Source organism: Lissotriton vulgaris, chromosome 5 (genome assembly GCF_964263255.1).
Source record: "Lissotriton vulgaris chromosome 5, aLisVul1.2, whole genome shotgun sequence".
NCBI lineage: Eukaryota > Metazoa > Chordata > Amphibia > Caudata > Salamandridae > Lissotriton > Lissotriton vulgaris.
Genome location: NC_141693.1, coordinates 458,104,442 through 458,122,442, shown reverse-complemented (window position 1 = coordinate 458,122,442; position 18,001 = coordinate 458,104,442). Strand labels below are relative to the sequence as shown.

The following is an 18,001-nucleotide window of genomic DNA, read 5'->3' as shown; positions in this document are numbered from 1 at the left end:
GAGGGGGAATATGTTCGCAAGGGAAGGGGCAGTAGAGCTCCAGAAACCACATCGAAGATGGCGGTAGCCAGGCAAAGCAACAGAAGCGCGGACAGAAAGGTTCGTCCATCACAGCGTCCAAATCAAGCCTGGGACTCCAACAGTGGATGCAATGTCCCCGGACAGGAAGAGCAGCCCAAGCTTCATCCAAGACCTAATGTCCACCCCAAGAGCTCAGCAAGTCGCAACCGGAAAGAGAAAACAAGAAATAACTTCCCCAACTACCCCCCCTCCCACGTCCCTCCCCAACATTCACCTCCCCCCAGTGGTGGCGGCCAGCATGCACACAATCTACCACAGTCACTCCCGCAATCAAATTTGGAAAAGATGAAGGGCTCGCAGCGCTGATGGGCACACTGCCGAGGGCAGGCCTCGGGACAAAAATCTCACAAGCGGGCCCCAATTGTACATAAAGTTCTTAAAATTCCCTAGGAAAATGTCAGAGAGACGCTCCATGCTCAACAAACGCCACAGGCGGGCATGCCACAAGGAGACAGCAGGGGCAGTCGGGGTTTTCCAAGCGGATGCCAAAGTCATCTTGGCTGCACCCAAACATAACCATAGAATGCGCTTATCCGCCCTAGTCTGGTGTTCAAGCAATGGGTCCCTAAGGCCTAGTAGAACAAAGTCCATAGAATCAGGGAGCGGGTAACCCAGAATATCCTTAATGTGGGAGAGAATCTCGGCCCAAAATGGCCTAATGGTAGGGCAGTCCCACCATATATGGCTAAAGTCCCCCAGCATCCCACAGCCCCGCCAACACCTATCCGAAGCCGTTGGAAATATGCGGTGTAATTTAGATGGATATAAGTACCAATCGAAGATGAGTTTCATATGGGCCTCCCTAAGGTCAGAAGAGTGATTATGTGCCGTCACATCCCTCCATAAGCCCTGCCACTCGTTGTCCGAAATGTCCCTCCCCAGTGTGGTCTCCCAGTGATCCTGATATCGCGGCCGCGGAGACATAGTAGTATCTAACAGCAACTTGTATAGAAAGGAGATCACCCCTTTCATGGTGGAGGTGTGCAGGAGGAAAGATTCGAATTTCGTCAAGGGTCTGGTAGCGGCATCCACTACGCCAGGCGACGTCTCCCAATGCAGGAGCTGAAGATGTCTATAGCGCTCCGTCGGTAGAACTCTATAATCCCTCATACAGTTGTGGAAAGTGAGGGGTTCAGTGCCATGGAACAGGTGGGTGAGGGCTCTGCAGCCACCCTCCCTCCAGGTCTCAAAGGGACCCTCTGCCAGAGCCGGGGGAAAGGCCGGGTTGAAATGGATCGGGGTGAACGGGGACGGGAATGTGGTCCATCGATCATCGCTACTCACCGTGTCCCAAACCTTCAACACTGTGCTCGTGGGGGTGCTAATGTACGCGTTTCTGGGCCGGTCTACCTTAGGTTTTCAGGCCAAATCCCAGATGGAGCGACCCGCAACACTCCGATCCATGTGGAGCCAGTGCTTCTCCGAAAGCCGTTGAGACCACTCCACAAGAACTCTCAATTGGGCGGCTTTGTAATACAAATGCATGTCCGGAAAGCCCACTCCTCCCTCTAAGCGCGGGTGCCGAAGAACCGTGAACGGAAGCCGCACCCGGCCACCTTGCCAGACATATTTCAGCATCATGGTCTTCAATCGGCGAAAGTAGTCCAGCCCTATCGGGATAGGCAAGGCCTGAAAAAGGTACAGAAGCTTGGGGAGAAGGGCCATCTTGAGTGCATGAACCCTACCCTGCCATGAGATGAATTTGGGCTTCCATCGGTCCAATTCAGTCCGGATCGATGTCAACATCGGGGGGAAGTTAGCCTGGAATAAGGCACCTATGGTAGAAGTCAGTCGCACCCCTAGATAGAGCAAGGACGACGATGCCCACGCAAGGGGAGTAAGTAGCCGAATCTGTTGCACCTCCCCCGGTGGCAGGGTCAGATTTAAGATGTAGGACTTGTCAAAGTTGACCTTAAAGCCTGCCACCTCCTCATAAGTGGAGAGTACCGAGTGGACATGGGGTAGTGACAGCGCTGGGTCACGAATGGACAACAGAACGTCGTCGGCAAAGAGAGAGATCTTATGCTGCTCGCCCGTAAAGGGGAGTCCTAGAATCCGCTCATTCTCTCGTACCGCCAACGCCAATGGTTCTATGCTGAGGGCGAAGAGGAGGGGCGAGAGGGGACACCCCTGGCGCGTCCCTCGGGAATGGCAAAAGCTCCCGGATCTATGACCATTGACCAACACTCGGGAGGTAGGGCTACTGTAGTTGGCCTCAATCATCCGTATAAAATGGGGCGAGAACCCGAAGGCCACCAACGTCCGGTGCAAGAATCCCCAATCGACGCGGTCGAAGGCCTCCTCCGCGTCGAGCCCTACTAGCACCGCTGGTATACGGAACCGTTCCGCTTTTTCAATGAGGTGGACGACGCGTCACAGATTATCATGGGTCTGCCTACCTTTAATGAAACCTGATTGATCAGGGTGGATCAAGGCAGGCGTCAGATCCTGCAGCCTGCCCGCCAATATGGAGGAATACAGTTTAGCGTCCAGGTTGAGGAGCGCTATCGGGCGGTAAGATGTACAGGAGGTAGGGTCCTTTCCCGGATTGGGGATGACAGTAATCAACGCTTCGGCCATGGAGTCCGTGGTCCTACCATCAGTCGCCATCGCATTGAAGAGGGAGACTAGATAGCCGCAAATGTCGGAGGCGAACGTCTTATAGAAGAGGGCCGTGTAGCCGTCAGGCCCAGGGGCCTTATGCAGCTTCAAAGCTTTGATGGCATCTAGGACCTCTTCCCGGGTGATGGGGGAGGACAGTAAGCCATTCCATTCATTGGAGACCTTCGGGAGAGGCAGATCTTCCAGAAACTTGGATTGAGCATCCGGGTCGAGAGCGTCGCTCGAGTAGAGCGCTGCATAGAAGCGACCAAATATGGCCGCCTTGTCCGCGTCTCTGTGCTGAATAGAGCCCGCGTGGTCACGCACTCCCCCTATATAATCTCTTTCGCGTTAATCCCGAAGTTGTCGAGCAAGATGGCGCCCAATCTTATTGCCTTGAGAGTAGGAGGTACGCAGAAGACGCAGAAGAGTGAATTCCGCCCTGTTGTTATAATGGGCCCTCAGTTTCCCTCGCACCGCCGTCAGGGGGCGCTGAGTCACCCTGGAGGGATTCGCCTTGTGGGCCTGCTCTAAAGCGGCAATTTCCGTCTCAAGAGCCTCCCTCTCTTCGCGCCTCAGTTTGTTCAGGTTCGCGTTGAGAGCGAGGCACGTGCCCCTCAAAGAGGCCTTGCACGCGTCCCATGTATTGTACACCGACGTGTCGGAAGGAGGATTAAGGAGAAAGAAATCACCAATAGCCTTGCGCAAGGCCTTCACCAGAGCTGCCGGGAAGTACCATTTACGCCAACCGTCCCCTCCAGTAGGCCAATGTAGTGCCAGAACCACCAGGCTATGGTCAGATAACGAGAGCGGAAATATGTCGGACATCCGTATATCCCCTCGAAGAGCCTGGCTGATCAGGACATAGTCAATGCGGGAGTATGAACGATGAACGTTAGAGAAGAAAGTGTAATCCCTATTTTGTGCATGGATAAAGCGCCAACTGTCTACGAGCCCCATATCACCCAGCTGATGCTTTGTTTCCTCTGAGAAGACGCCAGTGTCCGCTCTGCGCGCCCCAGAACTGTCCAAGTCTCTGTCCCACACCATGTTGAAATCATCAAGCAAGATTAAGTGCCTTTCCACAAAATCCCCCATCCTATCCAGCACACCCTGCAAGAAGCCATTCTGACCCGCATTCGGCGCATACACTACCACAAAAGTACATAAGCGGCCATGCAACATCCCCTTCACCATTAGCCAGCGGCCCTCCTTATCAACACTCACTCCAAGGGGCTGAAAATGGAGGGAAGCCCGGAAAAGAAGGGCCACCCCTCTATGCTTCGTGGGCGCGGATGCCCTGTAGATAAGGGGGAACTGCCTATGACGGAGTCTCATCTCGTCCCTCCTAGCCAGGTGGGTTTCCTGAAGGGCGACCACATCTAAGTGATGGTCCACAATGTACTTCCAGAGTTTCTGCCGCTTCTACGGGGAGTTGAGGCCATTCACGTTCCAGGTGCCTATGCTAATAGGCATAATGGGGATCTAAGACTCCACGCCATGCATACGTCGAGACAGCCACGCACCATACAGCCTTCACACACGGTCGCCACCACAACCCCCCCAGCCCCCACTCCCAACCTTGACAGCCCCGCCAGCACAACTACACTCAGAGCACCAACTGGCCTACCCCCCTGCAACAACCCAAAAAACAAAGAAACAGAGCAAAGGCCCGCAACCTGAATTGAACGTTCGGCAGTTCCAATGGGCCACAGGTCACACGGTCCACATGACTGGGATCGGGGTGGGGGCACCAGATCAGGGGCCCCCAGGGCCAAGGCCCAGGGTGTCTTCTCCAAAAGTACCATAATACCCCAGGGCCGTAGGGACAGAGACGCCCCGGCGCCCAACCATCGAAGAAGTCAGGGGTCATGCCGCTCCAGAGGACTGATGAGAATCCGCAAGGGTGGCCGAGGCCACCGACGCCACCGCCGATCCCCTCTCCTGCAAGCTGATAGAGTGGTCTGGTCTCAGCCGCTCCGGGGAAGCTCCAACTCGATGCCAGGATGAAGAGCGACGTCGCCGCCGCGAAGGCGAGGACTGCGCCGCCTGCGATAGCGGGTCCTCCTCCAACCCCAACAGCTCCCTCGCGGCCTTCAGGGAGCGGATCTGCACCAACCTGTTCTGCCATCTAAATATAATCCGAAAGGGGTGACCCCAGGAATAGGAGATGCCCTGTTCCCTCAGAAAGGCAGTCACAGGCCGGAATTCTCTCCGTTTCTGAAGCGTGGACGCCGCCAAATCCTGGAACAGCTGCGGCCGATGTTCTCGAAAGTTCAATGTGGAGATGGTCCTAGCCTTCCGGAGGATACGTTCTTTAGTTTGAAAATCATGGACACACGCAAGGATGTCTGGAGGGGGGCCCCCTCGTCTGGGCAGGCCAACTCTGTGTACCCTGTCCAATTTGATCTCTAGAACGTCCTCCTCGTCCAGTACTTGCAGAAGAGGGCCTGCACATACCCCCTCAGGTCACCAGCCTCACCATCCCAGGGGACCGCTCTTATACGGATGTTGCTTCTCCTGGAGCGGTTTTCCAGGTCCTCGGCATACGCTTGCAGGTTCAAGTTCTGGTCTGTAAGGCAAAGAACATCTTGTTGTAATTGGTGAACGTCATTCGCCATACTCAGATCATGGTCCTCTAATGTGGCCACCCGTTCACCTATTCCGTCCACATCTCTCCGGACCTCACGTAGGTCCGACGCTAGCTGAGCACGAAGCTCAGAGATATCCTCCTTGATCGAGGCAAAGAGTTCTGACATGAATGCCTTGGTGGCGGGCGCCTCCTCGTCCGATTGTCTAGCCGAGCCACTAGCTCCGGGGGAGTTCGGCGGTTGCGATGCTTTAGAGGCTCCCTCCTTCACTGTCCTCCCCTTGCGCGGCAAGTTCGACATCACGGCGGAGTTGCGGAGGCAAGGCCGCCCAAGATGTAGGCCGATCAATAGCACATGCGTCACAAGTTGTAGCCGCCCGAGAAAATGGCGGTGCGAAGGCCACCCCAAAGCAGAGCAGGGTTCTGAGGCAACCAGTGTCTAATCCCGGGTGCTCCGCAGAAGCCCAACAGTTCCGAGCTGCAGGCGGCGTAGGGTACAGGCCCCCCCCAAGCAGCACAATGTTCACAGAGACGGGGAGTACCCTCAGGTCCAGTAGAGGCCGCCTAGGGCGCCGACGCGGCGGACAGGGAGAGCCACGATCAGGTCATTTGGTTCCACCAGAGCTCCACAGTCTAGGTCCCACGTGGTCAGCCGTCTGTCGAGCCTCTCAGCCTCTCAAAGCAAGGAGTCCACCACTGAACCACCGTCCCGCCGGAGAGGAGGGGACCCGGTGGCCGGGGAGGGTAGAAGAGTCCGTTGCTCCGCGAAGCCACGCCCAGCCGACGCCGAGGCACTGCGCTCCACGGCGGCCTCGCTTCCACGCAAGACCGGTGCTCAGCAGGCCCGATGATGAAGGGCTCCTGGCGGCGTCGTACGGCCACTCCGGGACACGCCGAAAATACCGGACCACTCCGCTCAGTGCCACTGGCTTCCGCGGTCGTTTCAGAGCGGATCAGAGCCCGAGGGCGATGCTGTACAATGCTTAGCAGGTTGGACGCCGGAGCGACTCAAAAACACGTCTTACTCCGACGCCATCTTGGCCACGCCCCTATCCGTTACTTTTTAACTTAGTTGAGTAGTCATATTGTGAGTATTTACCTTAAAGTTGTTAATTTTTTATTGATTATTGCTCTTTGAGATATTCCCTGTCTACAAATAGAGAAGAATAGGAATATTCTGTCTCCCTTTGCAGATAGTGAAGGATAGGTAATGCGGACTTTTGTCCCCAGTTGTAATCCGTCATGCCTGTTTTTCTCCCCACTGATTGATTGATTGGCTGGACATTTATTGTTCAAGGAATAGTTCTAACGAGGATTGTTCAAGGAATAGTTCTAACGAGGTATTCTCTGTTTGCAAATAACGTGGAATAGAAATATTCTGTCTAGTCTTTGCAAGTAGTGAAGGGTGGGTAATGCGGACCTTTGTCCCCCGTTGTAATCTGTCCTGCCCATCTACTCCCCACTGATTGAGAAACTAGTTCCACCCGGACCATTTATTAGAGGTACATCATCTGGCTCAACCGGAGAGTACCCCTAATAATGAAGACATATGTAAAATACGAAGTAAACACTGTATCCTGTTAAACAGAAACTTTACAATGAAACACACTTGAAAAAGAAGGGAAAGAAATCGAACAAAATCAGTAGGCCACTGATGAGTTTTTGACTTCGCTAGAAATAAGAAACATGGAAGTGGTGAGAGAAGCCAAGCTTGACGTTACGGCAGCCACGAGGTAGCTAACCTCCGCCACCCCCCCCACTGCTCCAAGCATCATGTCTGTCCCACCGCCCGCCACGCCCAATAACGGTAACATGAAATAGATACAAATCAGCAGATACCTACCCCCATTCCGGAAACTCCCGAAGTGCAACAGGTCCACGGTTACGCCCATCCGGAAGATGAGGCCTCGACACGTGCAGGGGGGGGGCCCGACTAGCCGTCATCAGCCGGAGAAGTCGTGGGATGGTCGGCCCGGAATGTGCTGGTCCTCCCTTTCTCTTCTGGTGCCCTGCAGGCCACGGGGGGGATGTCTTGCCTCTGCCTCCGACCCCCCCCCCTCTTATCGCCTGGCCCGGACATCACGGATATCAACGCCAGGTGTCGGCGTGGGGTGCGCTGGGAGGGAGAGGCGGCGCGAACGAGCCTCTCCCACCCCCCCAGGTGGGGGCCCCTCAGCTGCACCCCCAACGCTCCACTCACCCAACAAAAGGTCTCGTCCACTATTGCGAGGCAATGATGCTCCGCTCACCCAGCGGGGGTCTCGTCCACTGTTGCGGTGCAACGGCGCTTCTGAGTTCAACTAGAAAATGAGTCCTGCGTCCAGAAACGTTCTGCTCAACTTCGAAGATTCTATAAGAGCCAGGGGGGCCCCCGCCCCCGATGGGGAATGACTGCCATGATCACCCACGGAACGACCACGACGTAGCCGCGGGACGTCGGCGCGCTCATGCCGGCGCCGGCCTCAGTCTTGAAATGACCAAAATCCTGCAAGACTACCAACTTGATCAGTTCCGGTGGGACACCAGTATGACCCGGTAGGAGAGATTGTTGCCTCCCACCCCACTTTGACTGATGGTTCATGTCGGCAGTCCCCTCTGCTACCCTTCAACGAAAACTTTTGGACTGCCGAAAGAGGTCCCGGTCCAACCACGAGTTGGTGGAGACATTTTGACTATACTTGGACCTTCCTGACCTCACCCAAAATGGCGCCGGTACAAATGAAACTCTCAACTCCTTGTTGTGCCCGATTGCTCAGCCTTGATATCATGAGATATGTATGCAGTTTTTAGCACATGAATTGATATGGGATAAGACTGATTATATGTTCAGACAATTAATTGATCCGGGATGGGTATTGATTATACGTTCGAACAATGAATTGACATGGGACGGGTACTGATTACACGTTCGAACAATGAATTGATATTAAGTTCTAATGCATCATTGATTACTGTATTTATTATTGAAGGTTCAAATTGTCGACACTTTTGGTACTTGCTCACAATGAATTATCGATATGATTTTGTTGCACTTGTCGCACTTTTTACTATGAAATCAACGACCACTGACTCTCTGTTATGTTTTCCACAAATAAATACCCCCACCCCCCCAATTTACAGTTCCAGCCTGCTCCGTGGCCGGCCCACGCGGCTGTAGGCCCGTATTTGGGCACCAACATTTTTATTAAAGGTTTTTGAAAAAGCAAACGTAGTTGTAACGCGTAGATTGGTAAGTTTCGAATAAAAGGCCGCTGTTTCCGATTTTTTTTTTTTTTTTTTTTTTTAAAAAGCAGGTGAAATGAAGCAGCTCAATTAGTTAAGGGTTAAAAAGTATAGTACGCAGAAACATTGAAAATATGAATGGTCCAGGTTTGTTGTGTGTTTTTCATTTTTGTACAGCATAAAGCAATCGATAAAGATCCTGGTATTTAGCCTCTACTTTATATGCTACCTGTATCAGGGAAGTTGTTTTAAATGCCCCTAAGCCACCCCGAAGGAATGTCACCTGTCCCCCCTAGTACGAACGAAAACGACCCCGTACCACTGTAGGTTATCTCTCTTCCTCAAAAATGACAAAAATTACTTTCTAGGACGTTTTGGACATTGATAATTTTCATATGATCTATTTATTAAAGTAATACTCATCTCTCCGCATGAAATTAATTTTCCACATGCTACACAAGTCAATCTCATCTGCCCAAAGTTCTTTTGCAGATTTGGGACCGTTTCCCTTGCCTCTGACTCACTTATTGCTAAGTCATTGATGGATGTTTTTGCCGGTCGGGGGTTATCCACCAAATCTCGAAGTTGTGCTTTAGAATAATTAGGAGGGTGCCACCTCTCCATGTGCCGATGCATGGTATGATTACCATAGCTATATTTTTTTTCGGTCCCTCTCGAGAGTTTTTTTTTTGCAGATGAGGCAGGTAACGAACCTGGCATTAACTTTCTTTTCTTGAGAAGGAAAAGAAAAAAATTGCCAGATAAAATTCACTTTCACATGGGACGTTCTTGGCATTTCTTTCAGAAACTTTTACATCACTGTGTCATTTCTTTGTCTATCCTGGTTAAAGCAATGTCATATAAATAGTTGTTTAAAAAGTTTTTTTTTAACGTGTTTACTTTGTTGGAGCGTTGTATATATTTATAAGTTATTAAAGTGTTATAATCCTACTACTTTGTTGGAGTGCTATATATTTTTAATGTGACACATAATTGTGAAGACTTTGATGTACAAAAAGGCATCCCTGGAATCTTCCGCTTCAGGCTCGGTCCCACACACCCTTACAGTGAGAATCCCCTCCCCAATCACAATACAGGATCGTTATCAGATAGTAGGAACGCGTGTGGTGTGACGGATCTCATGAGGTGGCGACCTTGATCTACTGTAACTCCTTTGAACAGGGGTGATTCTTTACAGTTGGGGCCATAAACTACATCCGCAGGGCTAGGTGATAGCCTGGGACCGGCCTGGACAATCAGACACAGAGGAAGAGGAGTGTCAGAGGGTGCTGTAGTGAATAGGGTGAAAGGGAGGTGTCGGGCGGGTACAGGGTGTGATACTCAGGGAAGAGCAGCGCAGATGGGGGGAAGTTTATGGCCCATGCATGAGAGAGAGAGCAGGGGTGACCAGTGCGTGGGGGAGATGCTTGCAAGGGTGGGGAGCCATGCTGAGGATCGGCGGCGTGCAGAGAGTGGGTCTGGTCAAGGCATCTAAAATGGCTGCCGTGCACGACAAAAGTGTGGCATTGGAAAAAAAGCAAGATGGCGCAGACAATGTTTATCAATACAGATTAATTTATAACAATTATTTTTAACAATATATTTACTCGCAGTGTCAAAATGGCGATCAACACTTCCTAATTTCCTTCTAATCGAACGTTAACAGAAGTCAAGCGGCAAAAAAAAACAAAAAACGCTCACGCGCAACCGCTGGAAGACAAGTATCAACATATATGAGCCTCCTCAACCACCCTCAGAAAACATAGGGGGTCAGGATACGTCTCCCATACCCCCTTATACCCAATACTCACATTGCTTCTCCTCCATCTAGTAATTTAATTAAATCGAAACACAAAATGGCGAATTCACGTTTCGCTACCAGTTTGCGACCCGGTTCGCGAACCGAGAAGCGCTTCTACCGCGAAAAATAAAAAAAAATTTATTTGCCCCACGGGACCCTTTAATAACCCCAACATCATTCCTAGGGGGTCAAGAGGGGTCTACCTTGCCCCCTTTCATTAAATTCCCCCTTTGTTTTTCTCCTCTTGTCTCTCGATCCTACCGAGAGACAAGATGGCGGCCGCACCGGACTGTTTAGAATGTTGACAGACACCGGAGAGCCAATCCGCTTCGCTTTGCAAAGCTCCGTTACGCGAAAAGTACGCGATCTGGAGCGCTACCCGGGACGCTGTCACAGATATATCTGTTTTTTTAAACGTTAATTTCTCAAAATCCACTGGAGCACATATATTGAGACCCAGCAAAGGCACATCGGGCTAACAGTCCCTACAATTTTGCCAAGTTTCGTGCAAATCCATTCAGCCGTTCGAGCTAAAAGTGAGGCCAAAGGCCCTATGGAAAAATGAATGGGAAAAACGTGTTTTGGGACCCCCCTTTTTTCTCGGCCCCCCCTTGACGGAACCCCCCCAAATTTTCTGGGGCTGCTCAGAAACAAAATGTGCCATTTTCCTGAAAATTTCAGCCGATTCCGTCCACAAACGACAAAGTTATTAGACATAGAATTTTCAAAAGTTCCATAGAGAAAAAATCCTAACTATATATACCTACTGGCTATCGCCAGTAGGTATATATATATATATATATATATATATATATATATATATATATATATATATATACACACATATACATATATATATATATATATATATATATATATATATATATATATATATATATATATATATATAATGTATATATATATAATGTATATATAATGTATACACTGAAAGATTCAAAGCCCAGCCCATAGTTCCAGTGAAATTATGGTTTCTATTATCTTAACTCGTTAAGGTATGTTGAAAGAAAGTACAGTTGTGGTTATAAATTAAAACTGAAAATCTCCTCAAATTTCCTAGTTATGGTTAACCCTATAATCCATGACTTGCAAAACAATTGTACTCACACTCCAAATGCAGGACGTGACCTGAAACGTCTTTATATTCATTGGTAACTCTCTGTATGAGATGTTTATTATATGTTTCAATTGGGTATTCTCCCTTTTTATGTACTTTTAACTAACATTTGCCACTTCAATGGACTTGATTGTCTAAATAAAGTATTTCTTCTTCTGTTACATAGTCAGAAAATAATATTTTTATCTTGTCAGTGTAGTCTAGGTAAAAGATGAGGTGCCCTTTCTCTTCTCATACACCGGCAGGATATTTTAAGGGAACAATGGCTAAAATACTTTTGCAGGACTATAGCATTACCACTAATGGAGAAGCACTTTGTGTTTCGAAAAACATTTGAAAAGCTTTGTGAATAGGAAAATGTATCACATGGCCCAACAATGCTACTTCCTAGTCAATATATACAAGAGAATGTGGTTTGGCATCAAATTTAGTTAACTGGGTAGACCTTTTTTTATTATAGGTAATCTGGCAAAATTTTGTGGTGTTCATAATTGCAATAATTCTCTGAAGGCAATATTACCCTGTTATATGGAGTTGATGGGCACAACACGGTACACAATGAGTCAGTTACAATTTTTTAGGGGTCTTACTGTTTTTAGAACATTAGAATGTTGAGCACTCCTCTGGAGACAATGGAGTGGTCCAGGCTTCTGATGGCTGGTTGAAGCCCAGAGAGCAGCATTCCAATGTGTTTTTTTGTTTCACAGCTGTTGCTGTGAACAAAAGCCTCTCGAAGCCTAGTGGGGTTTAAGACCCCTTGGGTCTGGGAGGTCTTTGTTTACTAATTAGAACATTCTACCCTCTAGGTGCTGAATGTTCTACAGTGGCGTAGCTAGACCACTTGCCGCCCGTGGCGGTCCCTGTGTTTGCTGCCCTGTGGCGGCCGCAAGTAAGAGCAGGGGTAGGGGGTTGGCAATTACTGCGGTTGCCACCCCGCTAAGGCCGCAGGTAAGAGCAGACCTCCTACCCCCTTTGCTACGCCACTGATGTTCTAATAGCCTTAAAACCCTCCATAGCGGGCTCTACTGGACATTAAAGGCCTGCTCTGGCCTTTAACGCTGGATCAGGCCTTTAATTGCTGGTAGAGCCCACTATGTCAGGCTCTGTGGCTATAAAAAACTTTCCATTTATTCATTGCTTTGCACTATTTATGGGACAGTTTTTTCCCTAATCAAAATGATGACTGGTTTGCATTAAACAACAATATTGCAGTTGGATGTTCATTTATAATGTTGAATTTTTTAGTCTGAACTATCAAGGAGTCACTATTTTGGAACAAAAATCATAGTTTTCTGTTCTTTATTGAAGGAGCCAGGAAAACGTTCCCAACTATGGCGAATGTCTAGCAGTGGAATGCTGTGTCATGAAGGCTCATCTCCTCCTCACAACCCAAATAAGATGTCAAATTCCCGTTCACTTGATTCATCCTTGGTATTAGACATTGCAGGCCTGGCTGCTGTTACTGATAACAGGTAAATTAGAAATGTAAATTGCAATATGGATGTTTGACTGTGTTTAGAATGCTTCATACTTGCCTATCCAATCCGTTATGGCGAATAGATGGTAAATATAAATTAAATTGTTTACGATGTTATTATCGGTTGACAAGCTGTGCTCAATTCTGCCACAGAATGTTTAGTCTGGACAAGAGCATCTTGTTTTTATTCCAATTAACGAAAATACTGTAGTGTCCTTTGACCTTTTGCTGTGTTGGAGTGGCCTACTATGACGGCTGATACTACTGCCATCCTCCTTTTGTTTTTTTCATCACCTAGTCCAGACTAGGTGTGGGCGGTAAATTCCATTCCGCTCGCTGAATTTGTAGAATTTTGGTACTTTCGCGTTACGCGGAGAACGAGGTATTGCCAAAGTTTCCACGGCTTCGCAGAATTTTTTGCTTGTTCGCGCTTTCAAAATGCGTGTTCGCAAGATATTTCTCCCCGAGCAGGAAAAAAGCATTGCGAACAGGCGGAGCAAGCAATTCCGTGTGTTCGAGGAACTTTTGCGTGCTCGCTGAGATTTTTTACAGTTTCGCTGATCTTTGCATAGCGCGACTACACAAATTCTGCCCACCCCTAGTCCAGACGCATGTGCAAGTTTGTGAAGAAGTAGAACCAAAAAGGATAATTATCTACACCTGGGTACTAGAGGATTTCAAGCACAAATCATTTTAGAACTGCAAATGCTGTTGTTGTGAGAGAATTACTCTGACTTTATCCCAATTCAAGTTCTTTTTTGGGTTGTTGGCTCAAGGAAAGACACCAAAGTATCATAAAGGATTCCTGTGCACTGATTTATACAAAACGTGTAATATTTTCCGCAGGATCATATATATTCCTCAGCATAGGACTTATCAATGTATTTGAATCAGAAATATATTAGCCAACTTATGCATTGTTGATAGAATATAGATTAACTCCGAATATTCTAAGTGTTCTGCTTTCAAATGAACCTCCGAGACGGAGGAATCTTTTGAAATTCCAAAAACAGTATTTATGACAGACCTTGTTTTTTTCCCTTCAAATGTATTTATTAGCATTTTGCAATAGTCTAAGAACACTAACAAAAAGATCTGAAAGAAACAGGTCACTGTAGGAAGGTGGATATCTGACTATGGTTGCCCCCAACTTTTTGCCTGGTGTTTTGCTGGTTTTTCCACTTAGTTGACCTGGGACCCTGCTATTTAGGGCCCCAGGCCCACTGCTCTCTCTGTAAAATGGATTCCATGTACCTTAGGTACATATCTAATTGGATACTGAGTCACCTTATCAGTCCCTGTACAGTGTACCTTAGGTACCCAGGGCATAGGTGCACCCAGTGCCTACCAGGGGCTGCAGCATGTATTATGCCACCCCTGGCTGGCCATCCAAATCTGACACAACTGGCTGCCCGACAGCTGGGGCAAGGTGGTGTAATCACCCTTTGCTTTAGATATAGTATCTCTATATCTAACCCTAAAATGGACACATATATTCCTATCAGTCACTCCTATGGCAGGCCTTAACAATCCTGAAGGCAGAGTGCTTGGAATTATGTGAAATGGTGCTCTGGCATGAGCTGAGCCCGTTTGCAGCTTGCGGAACCAAGTCCTAATAGCTGTTCCATGATAACGCGTACCATATACTCTTAAGTGCATTATAACCCTCGCGGTTATTTGCTAACTTTGGTTTCGCATTATCAAAACATGTCGAGTAAGGTGTCATACGAATTGGAATACTAACCCCTCGCCAATTCTGGCGACGGGGTTAGCATTCCACCCTTCTAGAGGGACACGACATGTATGTAACTGTGAACCCCGGTTAAAGTTAACTCGAGCCTCAGCATCACAAAATGGATGCTGCCACCACAGACACAAGTCTGACCTCCTGCTGCTGGGAGTCCTTCCAGCGAGGGAGGCTTGGACAAAGGGTTTCCTGCCTTGGGAGGTGCTAGCACCACCCCAGACAGGATTTTGTGTATCTGAAAGAAACAGGTTAGTATTACATTCCTTACTTTAAAATATCCCCAGGCGTCAGTCTGGATCCGGAAACTTTTGCGTAGCAGTACCCCTGCGCGTCGGTAGGCGTCGTCTGCAGGCGTCCCCTGCGGCTCCGCGTCCGTTGTTGGCGTCGTGCGCCGTGATGACGTCGCTGGAGTATATAGACGCCGCCTCGGCGCGCTGACGTCAGTTCTTCTTTTTTCCGCGCCAGTTAGCGCAGATCCGAGAAGAGCAGTACTCCGGTCTTTTGACCAAAGTTTTTTTGATCTTTTGATATCTTTTTACGGTGCCGGTAGGATGCCTGGTTTTAAGAACTGTGATGACTGCGACCGTACGATGTCGGTCACGGACCATCACCGACTCTGCCTCCAGGGCCTGGGCCCCGACCACGACGTGGACGCCTGTGTTGATTGCCGGGCCTTGACGAGTAAAGCTAGGCGGGAGCGGTCCCGCAAGCTACTCGAGCTGCGGGTCTTGGCCCCGCGTCGAGAGAGGCCCCGGTCCGGCCGGAGGTCAAGGGAGCGATCGAGGGAGCGGTCGCGGAGCCGCCACGAACGCTCCGGGAGTCGTCACCATTCCTCTGGTTCCTCAGGTAGGAAACACAAGAAGTCGGGGCGTCGTCATCGTACCCCCGACTCCCCCCGACGCTCGCGCGATGCGGCCGTGGGTTCGGGTGGCCCCACCCCCGCGGCTCCGCATGAGCCGCTGGCACGGCCTGCTCCATACCCTACGGTCCCTGGGCAAGGCGCGACGCCCGAGGAGATAGAGGAGTTCCTCATGGCCATGAGGAAGCTGTCTCCTCCGATGGGGCCCACGGCGCCTTCGGGCCCTGTGCCCCCGTCCGGGGGCCCTAGCGGGTCGGGTGCTTCTGCCTCGACGCCGCCGGGTGCTCCCGCCCCGGCGCCGCCGACGGCTCCGACCTGGCACCGCAGGGGCCTTCTCCGGCGCCGATTCCATCGGGGTTGCCCCCAACGCCGTCCCCACGTGGCACCGGTTCTCCGGCGCCGGCTCCGGGCGGCGCCGCCCCCATACCCTCTCCGACTCCGGTAACGGAGCCGGACCGGCGTCGCCCGACGCCGAGTCCGACGCAGATGGGGCCTGTGAACCCCGAGGAGCCGGTCTACTATGTTGATCCCAAATATGATGAGGAGGTAGATTACGGAGAGGATTGGGAGCTGTCTGAGGACCCTCTGACACGGGAGTGTCAGTACAATGTGGACTGGGCAGGTGACTTGGGTGACGCCAGTGGTCTAGATGAATCCCCTAACCCTGGCGTTGTCTCGCCTCCTACCGTGGCTTCGGAGGAAGGAGCTGCTTATTCAGTGGTATTGATGAGGGCTGCCAAGGCCTTAAACCTGGAGCTCCCCGTCGTGGCCGTGAGGACTAACATCCTCACTGAGGTCCTCAAACCGCAGTCATGCCCACAGGAGCTGCTGCTGCCGTTCAACGAGGCCTTGTCTGACGTTCTTTTGGGCACGTGGTCCAGGCCCGCTTCAGGTTCGCCTGTTGATAGGAACGTGGCCAGACTCCACCGTCCATGTACGGATGGCCCCAAGTTCCTGTCCACCCATCCCACCCCTGAGAGTCTGGTGATCTAGGCCTCGACTTCCCAGACCGCATTCCCGTCGGCCCCGCCCGACCAGGAATCCAAGAGGTACGACCAGTATGGAAAAAAGGTCTTCTCGTCCCTGAGTCTGGGACTGCGGTCTTGCAACACCGCATGCCTCTTGGGCCGCTACACCCACGCTCTGTGGGATACGGTCGCGGACCTGCTGCCGGAATGCCCACCGGAGGTACGGGCAAAACTCGGCAAAGCTATGATTGAAGGCCGAGACGCAGCAAAATACTCCATCAGGTGTGGTCTTGATACGACCGACTCGCTGGGCAGGGCGATGTCCACGACGGTGGCGATTCGTCGCCACGCCTGGCTGAGATCCGCCAACTTTTCGGCAGATGTCCAGAATGCCTTGATGGACATGCCGTTTGATGGCAGTCGCCTGTTTGGCGACAAAGCGGACCACGCGCTGGAGCGCTTCAAGAACTCCAGGGTCACGGCCAAGTCCTTGGATCTCTCGACCCAGCGCCAGCAAACGGGTTCGTTTCGCTCCTTTCGTGGCCAGGGAAGGGGCGGTCCCACACGTGCTGCCAGCCACGCGCCGCAACAAAACTATCAACGCGGTGGCGGGCGTGGAAACCGCCGTGGAGGCGGTCGGGGACAACGGCGAGGTCAGACCACACCTCCCCCCGCAGCATCCGCCTCAAAGTCCTCCTAGTCCGTACTTTCAGGCCCATGTGACGCCGGTGGGTGGCAGGGTTCGCCATCACCACTCCCACTGGCGCACCATCACCTCGGACAGGTGGGTGCTGCAGATCGTCCGAAGGGGCTACTCTCTCCCCTTCGAGAACACTCCTCCAGCCATGCCACCGCAGAACCACCGTGTGTCGGGGGACCACTTGACACTTCTTCAGGAGGAAGTTTCGGCCCTCTTGGCCAAGGGGGCCATCGAGCGCGTTCCTGGGCCAGAAGTAGGGCGTGGTTGCTATTCCCACTACTTTCTGGTACCCAAGAAGGACAAAGGGGGCCTATGTCCTATCTTGGATCTACGGAACGTCACCGGCTTCCTCCGGAAGGAGAAGTTCAAGATGTTGACTTTAGCTCAGGTCTTGGCTGCTCTAGACCCGCAAGACTGGATGGTAGCGTTGGACTTGCAGGATGCGTATTTTCACATCCCCGTCCTGCCGGCCCACCGGCGTTACCTGCGGTTCACGGTAGGCCTCGAGCATTTTCAGTTTATCGTGCTCCCCTTCGGCCTTACCAGCCCCCCACGGGTGTTCACCAAGGTGATGGCGGTGGTCGCAGCTCATCTGCGCAGATTGGGGGTTTCAGTCTTCCCCTATCTAGACGACTGGTTGTTGAAGGCGGGCTCGCCCCAGACAGTCGTCCACCACCTTCAGATGACGGCAGACCTCCTGCACCAGCTGGGGTTCTCCATCAATGTGCCGAAATCACACCTGTGTCCCTCTCAAAAGCTCCTTTTCATCGGAGCAGTTTTCGACTCGGCGCAGTTTCGGGTCTATCCTCCGGAACGGCGA

General features: G+C 51.0%; 1 protein-coding gene across 2 annotated transcripts in view; it reads left to right on the top strand.

Annotated features, from left to right (window-relative positions):
• Positions 1 to 18,001, top strand: part of VPS13D (vacuolar protein sorting 13 homolog D) — a 2,754,556-nt gene that overhangs the window by 2,139,161 nt on the left and 597,394 nt on the right. For both annotated transcript variants that reach the window (XM_086921894.1, XM_086921893.1), the window contains exon 56: positions 12,739 to 12,902. In XM_086921894.1, coding sequence (XP_086778020.1) covers positions 12,739 to 12,902 — 164 coding nt within the window. The remainder of the gene's footprint in view (positions 1 to 12,738; positions 12,903 to 18,001) is intronic.